Source organism: Bombina bombina, chromosome 4 (genome assembly GCF_027579735.1).
Source record: "Bombina bombina isolate aBomBom1 chromosome 4, aBomBom1.pri, whole genome shotgun sequence".
Lineage (NCBI taxonomy): Eukaryota > Metazoa > Chordata > Amphibia > Anura > Bombinatoridae > Bombina > Bombina bombina.
In genome coordinates, this window is record NC_069502.1 from 500,955,442 (window position 1) to 500,969,156 (window position 13,715).

The 13,715-nt window shown below is 35.1% G+C and overlaps 1 protein-coding gene across 1 annotated transcript in view; it reads left to right on the forward strand.

Moving 5' to 3' along the window:
* LOC128656489 (isoaspartyl peptidase/L-asparaginase) overlaps positions 1-13,715 on the forward strand; it is a 157,590-nt gene that overhangs the window by 21,601 nt on the left and 122,274 nt on the right. The window contains exon 5 of the mRNA XM_053710407.1: positions 8,434-8,597. Within this exon, the coding sequence (XP_053566382.1) occupies positions 8,434-8,597 (164 nt within the window). The remainder of the gene's footprint in view (positions 1-8,433; positions 8,598-13,715) is intronic.

A 13,715-nucleotide genomic window follows, 5' to 3' on the forward strand; every position in this document is an offset into this window, starting at 1 on the left:
TTTATTACTACATACAACAAAGGCTCTAAGAGTTTAGAGAAGATTTTAAAAAACATTGGCCTCTATTAAAATCTGATCCTTTGTTGGGGCCACATTTGGATGTTAAACCTACATTCACCTACAGGAAGGGCAAAAAAAAAAAAAAAATACTCGCCCCGAATAAACTCAGATCTATCAGGAATAAGAAAGAAGATCTCAGCAAGGGGGGAAACAACTGGTTAAAAGAATGGAAAGGCACTATGAAATGTGGTAAAACAAGATGTAATATGTGCAACCTTCCCAAATAGTAGGTCAACAGAAACATTCAACATCACATTTAGAAGCAGCTACGACTCTACATACATATTTTATTTACTAGAATGTGGTTGTGACCTACTATATGTAGGCCGCACAAAACATAAGATCTGACGGAGAGTAAATAAGCACATTTGCAATATAAAAGAGAAATTGACTAAACACAGTGTTCCCAAATATTTTCTCGATTACCATGGACACAACCCCAGCTCTTTAAAAGTGCAAATTATAGATTGGGTTCCCCCCTCGAAACCAAATAGACTTCTAGAACTAAGGAAACTTGAAACCAAGTGGATATATAAACTTCAAACATTACAGCCTCTTGGTTTGAATATAGACATTGATGTAGCAGCCTTCATTTAAAAGTTATCTCTTTGCTCTACAGTGATACATTAGGCAACAGGAAGGGTAACAGATTTATATCTGACCCTTCAGGCAAACCTATTTTGAAGAATATATTTAGTACAAATATTTATATCCCTTATCAAACATAAATCATTGTAAGCCTGCATTAAACCCCAAATTTTAGCTCCCAGAGTGTTCATATAGAAATTTTTAATGGTATCAAAAAGATTTTGAAGGTTCTTAATTAAGAGTTACCCTAAAAGATATAATTATCGTATTTAATAGTTTGTAGGCTTATTCAACAGCTCCATATATACATATTTATTGTATATATAAAAACTTTGAGCATTAAACAATTCAATACAAAGCCAGCACAAACGTTACTTATTTTCAAACAATCATTTAAAATTGTTTAACAATCGTCCTCAATAATTTAAATGTGCTGCCCAATTGCAGCTAAATCATTCCATCACAAAACTGTAGCATATAGTTACATTTGGTTTCTTCTATATATGTATACATCTAATAGGAAGTTACAAAAATGTGCTGCCCAATTGCGGCTGAATCATTCCATCACAAAACTGTAACATATAGATACATTTGGTTTCTTTTATGTATGGATACATCTAATAGGAAGTTACAAAAAAAACTTAGCGTACACTTTATAAATTAGTGCTAAGATATAACAACAAAATAACCCCTATAGACAAAGTATTCCTTATGCTTTAGATTAACTGGTTTCTTTTATATATAACTTTTATATGTAATCTATTTTAGCTGTATTTTAGTTTCACATCAAAAGCACATTGCTGTCAATCAATCACGATTTTTTTATATATATAGATATTTTGATAGTATCAACGATTATCATTGCTATGTTTTAAACATTTTATGGCTTGTGAATGTATTAACAAAGTACTTAATGTTGCATATATCAAATCATTATGTGGTTCTGTCTGTTTTCTAAGAACCGTGTACTGTTACAATTGGTAGCTGCCAGACACACCCGCATGATTTTATTGGTAGACAGCCCTTTAAATACAAAGGGCGCAACTATAGAGACATCCATTTTTTTATCTTCTTGAAGAAGCCCAGCCGTCAGGAACCAGCTGACAGTTTGGAAGTGTCCTTGTCTTGAAGTCTCATTGTCCTCACAAAGTCACCAAGCACGGTCACAGGGTATCCGGAAAACCCTGTTTGACGCTTTGATGCAGCAGTAAGAGGCAGTCCATCTCAGCCTATAGTGAGTGACGAGGAGTGCAAACAATTGAATGCTTTATCTGAAGGCTTTTTATTTACAAATTTCTAGTAAGTGCAATAGCATCTGTGTGTGCAATCTTATATTACAATCTTTCACTTGAGTCTTGCCTTGTGCGATTTTTCTTTTTTAAAAGACATAATACTGGAGATGTCAACAAAAGTTACTGAAAATTTCTAAATGGACACTTTTAATCCACAAAAAAGGCAATTTACTGTCTAAAATAAATGTGAAATCGTATTGTATTTGATAGGAAATTATCAAGTAGTCCTGTTTCAGAAGCTGAAATGGATGTCTCTAGTAACAAGCACCAGAAATTCCATGAAAGGGATGTGAAAGTAAAAATTAAACTTGAAGGGACACTAAACCCAATTTTTTTCTTCCATGATTCAGATAGAGCAGACAATTTTAAGCAACTTTCTTATTTACTCCTATTATCAATTTTTCTTTGTTGTCTTAGTATCTTTTTTGGTTCAGTACCCTGGATAGCACTTTCTGATTGGTGACTACATTTAGTCACCCAATCAGCAAGCGCAACCCAGGTGCTGGACCTAAAATGGCCTGGCTCCAAAGTTTTCATTTCATCTTTTTCAAATAAAGATACAAAGAGAACGTACAAAAATTGATAAAAGGAGAAAATTAAAATGTGGCTTAAAATTGCAGGCTCTATCCGAATTATAAAAGAAAAAGTTTGAGTTTAGTATCCATTTAATTTAGAGCATGCAATAAAAAAAAAACGTTTAAATTTACTTCTGCAATCAAATTAATTTGTTATCTATTGTTTAGGGCATAGGTATGCTTAGGAGTGTGCATGTATCAGGAGTGAGAAATAGCGTAGCAGCAGTACAGTACCTGTAGCAAATGACAGTTACTGTGTATACAATCACTGTGTCTGGATACTAGTTTGCCCCAGTGCATGCTGGTATCAGCTTCACTGGCCAATCACTGGATGCCCCAGGAGTGAGGCAGTCCAGTGATGCACAAAAAAGTGGCCTATGGTTATGTGATCACTGTGACAGCCAGTCACAGTGATCACATATCAAAAATGACAAGCCATTGTTTATTAACATGGCTTGTCTTGGCCCCTCCCCTTCTGTCCCAGTGAACTACTGCAGTGATAAAAGTGTACAATTTTAATAAAGTTTTTTTTAATACATATTAGTTTAATAAAGTGTATTTTTTATTATTTGATTTTAATAAAGTGTTTGTGCGGTTCTTAGCCCTAAATGTTATTTTCTGCCCTTGACAATAAAAGGGTTAAACGTGTCAAAATACCTCTATATAAATGCCCTGGGGTGTCTAAATTCTAAAAATATATCATTTTGTGTCGTAGTTTTCAAATGGGTGACCGCTATTTAGCTTACGGTCTAAACATAGCAAATAAATGCTTTTTCCCATTTTTCCCCATTTTTCAGTATTAAATTCCAGTAAAAATGCCAAATTGCTTGTGTCTTAAGCACGGAAACTGGGGAAATCAATGGTCCTTAAAGGGTTAATATTGTTCAAAACTTAATTTTACATTAAAATGTTTGATTATGCACAGACGAAAAAAAATGCAATGCAGCCATTCTTTATATTCACACAGGATAATGAGGGGGCACGCTATAGTATATATAGACCATATAGCTCCACTTTCAACTCCTAAAATACCAAATACCATGCAGATTGTGTGCATATAACAAATATTAATATAATATATTGATCAAACCATATATTCCAATAGTAATTGGTAGGGAAAGTCCCAGTGGAGAGTTTCAATAACAATATGCAGTATATCCAATGTGATGCAGTGATCCAACTCCATCAATACGACATAGATGAAAAGGCTGCTCTCCTCACAGACTTATCCGGAAGTGACTATAGAGAAAACAGGAGAATAGAGGGCACCTCATGTGTATATCAGTATTTCAGATTAAATCAATCAAAAGAGTAAAGCCAAGTGGATACTGACATTATTCATATCCCCTGCTTATTATTTAACTTAATCTAAAAACTGTAATTTTTCTAAAAGCTGTAATTTTTCTTCTGTAGAGAGGTTGGATTGTACTCCACGGAATTCAGAGCTCTGACCTTCATATCGGTTGCCTTTTGACTTATTTGACCTTACCTAACTGCTTTGCTACCTCAAACCATCTCTGATCTATTGAACTACCTTCTGTGCCATCTGCAATGCTTCATGAATGCCTGTACTAGACTCATTTTCTGAATACATTGCACATCATCTGTTGCAACTCTCTGCTCATTATTCCATTGGCTTTAGAATATACTTTACAATCTTGGCAAAAAACAATAGATCACATTGTACTTTCCTATATCGCTGCCATTGTCTATAAACAATCTCCTACCTCCTCTTATTCTTCTAAAGGCCCATATCGCTCTTCCTTTATCATTATTTCCTGTTTACAAGTCTTTTCTTGTTGCCTCATATTGCTCACCATAACTCTCAGCTGTTTCCTATGTATTTCGTTTAGCAGGTAAGCCTAGTAACCCCTCTGCCTTGTAGATCATCTAACATAAAGGTGGTTTACACATAGTTTACATACAGGGACAGAACAGTAAAAAGTAAATGTCCATGATTCAGATAAAGCATACAATTTTAAACAGCTTTCAAATTTACTTCTTTTATCTAATTTGCTTCATTCTCTTGGTATCTGTGTCTTAAAGCATACCAAGGTATGCTCAGTAGAAGCAATTCACTACTATGAGCTAGCTGCTGATTGGTAGCTGCACATTATACCTTGTCATTGGCTCACCCAATACGTTGGCTCCCAATAGTGTATTGCTGCTCCTTTATCAAAGGATGCCAAGAGAATTTGATATTAAAAGTAAACTAGGCGATAAGCCTGCCCAGAGGGCATTCAATTTTTTTTAAATGATGTAAAAATACAAAAAAAAAAAAAAAAAAAAATCTAAAATTACAGAAAAAAATAAATGTAATTATCCAAAATAAAAAAATGTAAACCTAAACTAATACCCCTTTAAAAATAAAAAAGCCCCTCCAAAATAAAAAAAAATGACCAATATTTCTTAAAAGGGCCTTTTGTAAGGCATTGCCCTAAAGTGATCAGCTATATTATTTTTCTGATATTCTACATTACTACAATATTGGGTTCTTTCTGCACCATCCCTCTATTTATTCTATGTGTGAAATGGGTGCAGTATTATGCTCTAAGCATTCTGCATGGTTATAAACTTGGTAAGCAAGTTGGGTATAATAAACATCTTCACAAAATAAAGGATTTGTCTTTTATTTGATCAATACAATTGTCATTACTGCAAGAAGCATATTAGTCATACATGTCTATTTTAAAAGAAAACTCATACTACACCAACCAAGGCCTGGTTTCCATTAAGGTGGTAAAGTTTGAAAACTAATGGTAACCCAAAAAGTCTCTGTAAACTTTAATTCAGATAAATGTTTTTATCACCATTTTTCATAATTTACTATTTGAATGGAAGCTAGGCCTTAGGAAAGGGTTTTTACCACATTTGTGCTGGACTAGATGGTGAATGTTTAGAATATTTTTACCCAGCATTTTAAATAAACAATATTACACACTTGAGAAACAGTTGCAAAAGATTAACATAAAAAAATATGTTATTTAAAATACAATGTTAAAGGGACACTGAACCCCAAAAATTTCTTTTGTGATTCAGATAGAGCATGCAATTTTAAGCAACTTTCTAATTTACTCATATAATCATATTTTCTTCATTCTCTTGGTATCTTTATTTGAAATGCAAGAATGTAAGTTTAGATGCCGGCCCATTTTTGGTGAACAACCTTGGTTGTTCTTGCTGATTGGTGGATAAATTCACCCACCAATAAACAAGTGCTGTCCAGGGTCTGAACCAAAAAAATTGCTTAGATGCCTTCTTTTTCAAATAAAGATAGCAGGAGAATGAAGAAAAAAATATAATAGGAGTAAATTAGAAAGTTGCTTAAAATTGCATGCTCTTTCTGAATCACAAAATAAAAAAATTGGGTTCAGTGTCTCTTTAATTTTACTTCTTAAGAAATTCAGTTGATTATTCGTTAGAAATTATTGACACTATTACTTCAAGGTTTTTTAATGTATTCAGCTTTTGAATGGAAGCTAAGCCTTAGGAAAGGGTTTTTACCACATTTGTGTTGGACTAGATGGTAAATGTTTAGAATATTTTTACCCAGCATTTTAAATAAATAATATTTTTACCCAGCATTTTAAATAAACAATATTACACACTTCAGAAACAGTTGCAAAAGATTAACATAAAAAAATTGTGTTATTTAAAATACAATGTTAATTTTACTCCTTAAGAAATTCAATTAACTATTCCTTAGAAATTATTGACACTATTACTTCAAGGTTTTTTAATGTATTCAGCTTTTTTCTATATACAGTGGGGAAAAAAAGTATTTAGTCAGCCATCAATTTTGCAAGTTCTCCCACTTAAGAAGATGAGAGAGGCCTGTAATTTTCATCATAGGTATACCTCAACTATGAGAGACAAAATGTGGAAACAAATTCATACAATCACATTGTCTGATTTGGAAAGAATTTATTTGCAAATTATGGTGGAAAATAAGTATTTGGTCAATATCAAAAGTTCATCTAAATACTTTGTTATATATCCTTTGTTGGCAATTACAGAGGTCAAACGTTTTCTGTAAGTCTTCACAAGGTTGTCACACACTGTTGCTGGTATGTTGGCCCATTCCTGCATGCAGATCTCCTCTAGAGCAGTGATGTTTTGGGGCTGTCGCTGGGCAACACAGACTTTCAACTCCCTTCAAAGGTTTTCTATGGGGTTGAGATCTGGAGACTGGCTAGGCCACTCCAGGACCTTGAAATGCTTCTTACGAAGCCACTCCTTTGTTGCCCGGGCGGTGTGTTTGGAATCATTGTCATGCTGAAAGACCAGCCACATTTCATCTTCAATGCCCTTGCTGATGGAAGGAGGTTTGCACTCAAAATCTCACAATACATGGCCCCATTCATTCTTTTATGTACACGGATCAGTCTTCCTGTTCCCTTTGCAGAGAAACAGCCCCAAAGCATGATGTTGCCACCTCCATGCTTCATAGTAGGTATGGTGTTCTCTCACCTCCAAACAAGACAAGTTGTGTTTCTACCAAACAGTTCTACTTTGGTTTCATCTGACCATATGATATTCTCCCAATCCGCTTCTAGATCATCCAAATGCTCTCTAGCATACTTCAGACGGGCCCGGACATGTACTGGCTTAAGCAGGGGGACACGTCTGGCACTGCAGGATCTGAGTCCCTGGCAGTGCAGTTTGTTACTGATGGTAGCCTTTGTTACATTGCTACAGCTCTCTGCAGGTCATTCACTAGGTCCCCCAGTGTGGTTCTGGGATGTTTGCTCACCGTTCTTGTGATCATTTTGACCCCACGGGGTGAGATCTTGCATGGAGCCCCAGATCGAGGGAGATTATCAGTGGTCTTGTATGTCTTCCATTTTCTAATTATTGCTCCCACAGTTGATTTCTTCACACCAAGCTGCTTGCTTATTGCAGATTCAGTCTTCCCAGCCTGATGCAGGTCTACAATTTTGTTTCTGGTGTCCTTCGACAGCTCTTTGGTCTTCACCATAGTGGAGTTTGGAGTGTAACTGTTTGAGGTTGTGGACAGGTGTCTTTTATACTGATAACAAGTTAAAACAGGTGCCATTAATACTGGTAATGAGTGTAGGACAGAGGAGCCTCTTAAAGAAGAAAATACAGGTCTGTGAGAGTCAGAAATATTGCTTGTTTGAAGGTGACCAAATACTTATTTTCCACCATAATTTGCAAATAAATTCTTTCCAAATCAGACAATGTGATTGTCTGGCTTTATTTCCACATGTTGTCTCTCATTGTTGAGGTATACATATGATGAAAATTACAGGCCTCTCTCATCTTCTTAAGTGGGAGAACTTGCACAATTGGTGGCTGACTAAATACTTTTTTTCCCCACTGTATGTGTTTATCATTTCATTATTATTACATGCCAATGTACTTCCAAGAGCTCTGTAACTACAATCATTAATATAGAGATCCAACATAAGAATATAGATTGATATAGAGATACAGTTGATATAATGTGGCCAATATATCAGGGGCTGAATGGCTCGCCCGAAACAGCAATAATGAAGCAACAGTCTTAAGACCGCTGCTCCTTAACTGGTCTGCCTGCTCTGAGCGGCGGACAGAAATCAACCCAATCAGATACAATCGGTTTGATTGACACCCCCTGCTAGCGGCCAATCTGCAGGTGGTGGCATTCCACAAGCAGTTCAGATGTCGGCATTCAGCGATGTCTGTCGGACATGATAGGCTACAGAGTATCATGTCGGACACACATTGTTAAAACGGTCCCAAAATGTCTACATACCCATATGAAACCTGCAATTTTATAAGGGTGAATAGATCTATTGTAGTTGATGTCTGTTACTATGAAAGCTTATGTACTAAATGGGGATCAGTAGAAAATAAAAGCTAAGTAACACGGTTTTGTTTTCAATAAAACAATCAATATATTTGTTTGATTTTAGACCCCACACTGTATGCTGACAGGTGCCGGTGCCAATGCCTTTGCTGAAAAACTGGGTATTAACAGAGTCCCCACAAATGAACTTGTGACAGAACATGCTTTACGAGAGTGGGAACAATATCAAAAATATAAGCAGAGTGTCACATGTCTCTTCAACACAGAAAAGTGAGTACATAAACCAGGGTGGATAAGGATCAATTATTTTATGTTATTTTTTTAAATCTGATTTTTTTTCATTTAAATTAGATTTTAATAGTTTTGTTTTTTTAATTAAATGATTTTCAAGAAAGATCTATCCAGAGATAGTTTATATTTAAGATACATTATAATTCAAAGGTTATTCATCCTAAAATAAGAATTGATTTTTAATTATGTAGCATGAGGATGTATTTTCATGGCTGTAATGTTTAATTTTTTGGGCAAATTAATTCTATGAATCCACTCACAATCTCATGCTTTCCTAAAAAAGTTTCTTTAAGGTCATTTTTGACATTTTTTTCTGTCTATTATCACATATTCTTTGTTTTGTAGTTCTCAAAACTGTGAATTTTTATCTGCAGAAATAACTTGCCTCTTCATTAAAGCAAACATGTTATAAAATAAACATACAATGTTGAGAAATAGACCATAAAGGGACATAAACCCAACACTTTTCTTTTAAGATTCAGATAGAGCATACCATTTTAAACAGCTTTCAGATTTACTTCTGTTATCAAATTTGCATCATTCTCTTGGTATCCTTTGTTAAAGGAGCAGTATTGCACTACTGGGAGCTAAAAAAACACATAGGGTAAGCCAATGACAAGAGGCATATTTGTGCAGCCACCAACCAGTAGCTAGCTCCCAGTAGTAAATTGCTGCTCAAAGATAACAAAACAAAATGAATAATAGAATAATAGCTGTACAATGGAAAGCTGTTTACAGTTGCATGCTTTATCACTAAAGTTTAACATTGAGTTGACTGTTACTTCAATCTCATTCGCCTAGATTCCAAGTCTTGCGTTAGCCTTAAAAAGCAGCATTGAGAGGTCCCAATTCTGCTTTTTAACGCCCGCTGGTATTACAAGTCTGACAGGTACAGGTCTAAACATAACTATTGTACCTAGTTAAAATAAATACAAACTTGTCTGTAAAATAAAAATAAATCCTGAGATAGCTACAATGTAATTATTAGTTATATTTTAGCTATCTTAGGGTTTATTTTACAGGTAAGTATTTAGTTTTAAATAGGAATAATTTATTTAGATGTATTTAAATTATATTTAAGTTAGGGGGGGTTAGGGTTAGGTTTAGGGGTTAATAAATTTATTATAGTGGCGGTGACGTTGGCGGCGGCAGCAGATTAGGGGTTAATAAATGTAATACAGTTGCGGCGATGTTGGGGGCGGCAGCGTAGGGGTTAATAAATATAATGTAGGGTTTGTGATGTTTGGGGCAGAAGATTAGGGGTTCATTAGTATAATGTAGGTGGTGGCGGTGTCCGGAGCGGCAGATTAGGGGTTAATAATATTTTGCAGGTGGCTACGATGTCGGGGACGGCAGATTAGGGGTTAATAAGTGTAAGATTAGGGTTGTTTAGACTCAGGGTTCATGTTAGGGTGTTAGGTGTAGACATAACTTTTATTTCCCCATAGGAAACAATGGGGCTGCGTTAGCAGCTGAACGCTGCTTTTTTGCAGGTGTTAGGTTTTTTTTCAGCCAGCTCAGCCCCATTGTTTCCTATGGGGAAATCGTGCACAAGCACGTTCAGCCAGCTTACCGCTACCGTAAGCAACGCTGGTATTACAGTGAGATATGGAGCTAAATTTTGCTCAACGTTCACTTTTCTGAGGCTAACGCCGGCTTGCAGAAAACTCGTAATACCAGCGTTGTCTTAAAGGGACATTAAACACTTTGAGATGGTAATATAAAATGATAAATTGTATATAATAAAACAACTCTGCAATATACTTTCATTATTTATTTTGTCCTCTTTGCCTGTAATTCCATTCTGAAATTGTGAACTTTTCAGTTCCTGTTAGAAATGGAAGTGCAGAACACTGTTAAATCGAGCACAACCATTGGCTGCACACTCTAGTGACCTATTTATAACTGACCCTAATTGGCCACAGCAGAGAAGGTAACACAAGTTACAACATGGCAGCTCCCAGTGTTTTATAGACACTAAAACTTTACACTTATTTTGTCACTTTTTAAACAACTAATGAAACTTTAAAAAACACATCTACATGTTAGTCATGGACTAATCTTTTCTTTGAATGCATCAATCTATCTAGGATGTATTTAGTGTTTAATGTCCCTCTAAGTGAGCAGTGAGAAAAAAGGAGCGTTAGCACCGCACACCATTACCGACAAAAACTCGTAATCTAGCCGATTGTTTCCCTGCAATTCTATGCACACAGAATCAATCCCTTACTAAGCTTCAAGAAGCTAAATGAATAAAAGGTTGGCTGAAGACAAATAGATCTGCACAAGGACCTATATGTGAGAAGGGAGAGGCAAGCATTAAAAATAAAAGTAAAACCTATAATGTTATTGTTTTAGTTAAATAAAACTATTTAATTGTTATTATTATTAAGGTAATGCTTATTGTTCTTTAGTTAAATAAAACTATTTAATTGTTATTATTATTATTAAGGTAATGCTTATTTTTCTTTAGTTAAATAAAACTATTTAGCCTGATATTATTAAGGTAATGATGATTTTTCTCTTTCCAATAAAGTACAGCTGAAAAGTTGATCAAATATGAATGATTGGAGATATTTCACCTCCTAATAATTTCACAATTATCTAATTTCATAATTATCTATGTATTTCTTATGGTATATAACTAAATCAGTAATTTCAAATATAACTGGAAAAAATTATCTGAAAAGTTATTCTTCAAAAACTGAAACCTTAATGTAGAAAAACATGATTTAAATTGGGTCTTACTGACTAGCGATTTAAATTGTGATTTAAAACAATTTGATTTAAATGTAATCCAACCTGACATAAACTAAATAATTACAAATAAATATGACTAACCTTTAGGATTAAAGAGACATTAAATTCAAAATTAAACTGCGTTTTTTATCCTTTTGGTATGATTGTTGAAAAGCATACCTAGGTAGGCTCATGATCAGCAATGCACACATTTGCCTATTGTAAGGAGCTTACCCGATGGGCTTCATGTACCAAATAGCATAAGCTTTCAGCTACCAGTAGTGCACTGCTGCTGTTAAGCTTACTTTCACTATATGTTTAACTCCTTGTTTCAAGGGTTATATGCAAGCAATAGTGTAATAATAAAATATTCTTAAACATGACACAGCATTTTCTTTTCACATGTTATGTCCCTTAAAATGATTACTGATCATCTCTTTAACATTCTGAAGTTTTAACCTCATCTACTACAGGACCTATAAGTGACTACTAAGCAATGCCAGCTTAACCATGGGACCAAGTGGGTCCAATGGACCCAGGAAGCACTAGACCAGAGGGAGCTCTTCAGTGACTGAGTCAGTCACTGTCAGACCCAGACCCCTCTTGTCCTGTGTCTCTATGGGGAAAGTCTCAGGCTCCCAGCAGCATAATCGTATCATGCACAGAGACACAGAACCAATCAGGGAGGACATTTAAAGTGGCACAAGTGCTTCTTTTCCCTATCTTCCTTTTCACTTATTCACAAATGTGCATAAGCATTGGTTGCAGGCAGGCGGGCAGGCTTAGTAAGGTCAGCGACCAGGCTAGTAGGTTGATATGCTAATCAGTAATGCTACTACTGATATGCGGCGTCACTGCATTCTTGGACCCAGGCAGCCTAATATCTTGAGCCGGCCCTGTATCAAAGCAAAAGGCCTGTGAAGTTTTGTACACTAACTCATCAAGAGACAGTATTTGGTGCAAGTACAATCAACATAGATTATACGTTTGAACATGTTTTTATTTATAGTATGATATGATTAGTAAAATATATCAGTACCCTTGATGACAAAACCCTTTGCTGAAGATGATGTTTGATCTTTGACTTATGTATGCTAAAGTCAGAAAACGTCTGCCTTTATACGCTTGTTCAACATTACTAAAGCTGAACATATAGAACTTAAACATTTCTCCCACTTACATAGGATTGTGTGCTGATATGATGCATGACTTATTGGATATACAATTCTGAAAATAATTGGCATTTGTATTAAAGAGTCAGAAAGTTTAAATGTTTATGATTCGGATAGGGCATGTAATTTTTATTTTATTTTTTTATTATCATCATTTATTTATAACCAGCAATGAATACAAGTTCCATGATAACAAGAAAAATGAAATATTACAGTTCATAGACACAAAATAAGAAAAAGAATAAAAAAGAAAGAAAACAATATCAGTCAGACATGAAATGTATATTACCCGTCATATACATAATCGGTTGAACTGAACTATCTGTCTATCTACTCATTACTCATTGTTGGAATTTTTTTTTTTTTTTAATATGAGACAAAAAGAAAGAGAAAAAAAAAGGGAAAAAAAAGGGAGGGGGGGGGAAGGTAGGGAAGGGAAAGGAAAAAGTGGAGGAAGGGGGAGATCCCGGTTCTCTCTAACCCTCACTGGATCACCAAATACCCAATAGAATTATCTCCGAATTCTTAAATGGATAGATCAAATAATCGATTTCTCTCTCAGGGAAAATCTTAATGAATGGTGCCCACTTATCAAAGAATTTCTTTACATCGAGTTCGTTATCTATATTAGTATTTTTCTGTTCTAAAACACATTGTTTCTTTAGGTGATTCCTGATTTCGGAGATGGTTGGTATCGACCTCGATTTCCATTTCTTGCATACCAGATATCTGGTAGCTAAGATAGCTAAATTAACTAATTTCTCATTAAGCTGGCATCCATCTTCAGGTTTTAGACAAAATATGATCTGGAACAATGAGAAAGCTATTAGCTCAATTTTAAGTTTATTCTTAAGGCAGTATTCCAACTTGCTCCATAAATTTCTCAGTCTAGGGCAATGCCAAAACATATGAATTAAATCAGCGGCTAAATAAGAACATTTGGGGCATTTATTAAATTCCTGATTTCGGACTCTGAGGCCCCTTTCCGGGCTAAAGTATGCCCTATGCAAAAGTTTCAAATGAGCATCTCGCCAATTGGAGGAAAGAGTCGTTTTTATTACTTTGTTCAATGAAAGTTGAATGGTTTTGGGTTCAATGTTATTATGTGGAAATAAAGTATTCCAAGTCAGGGCCAGATTCTCCATAATAGGGGCGCCCCTGCTCAGCATATAATAACACGGAGCAA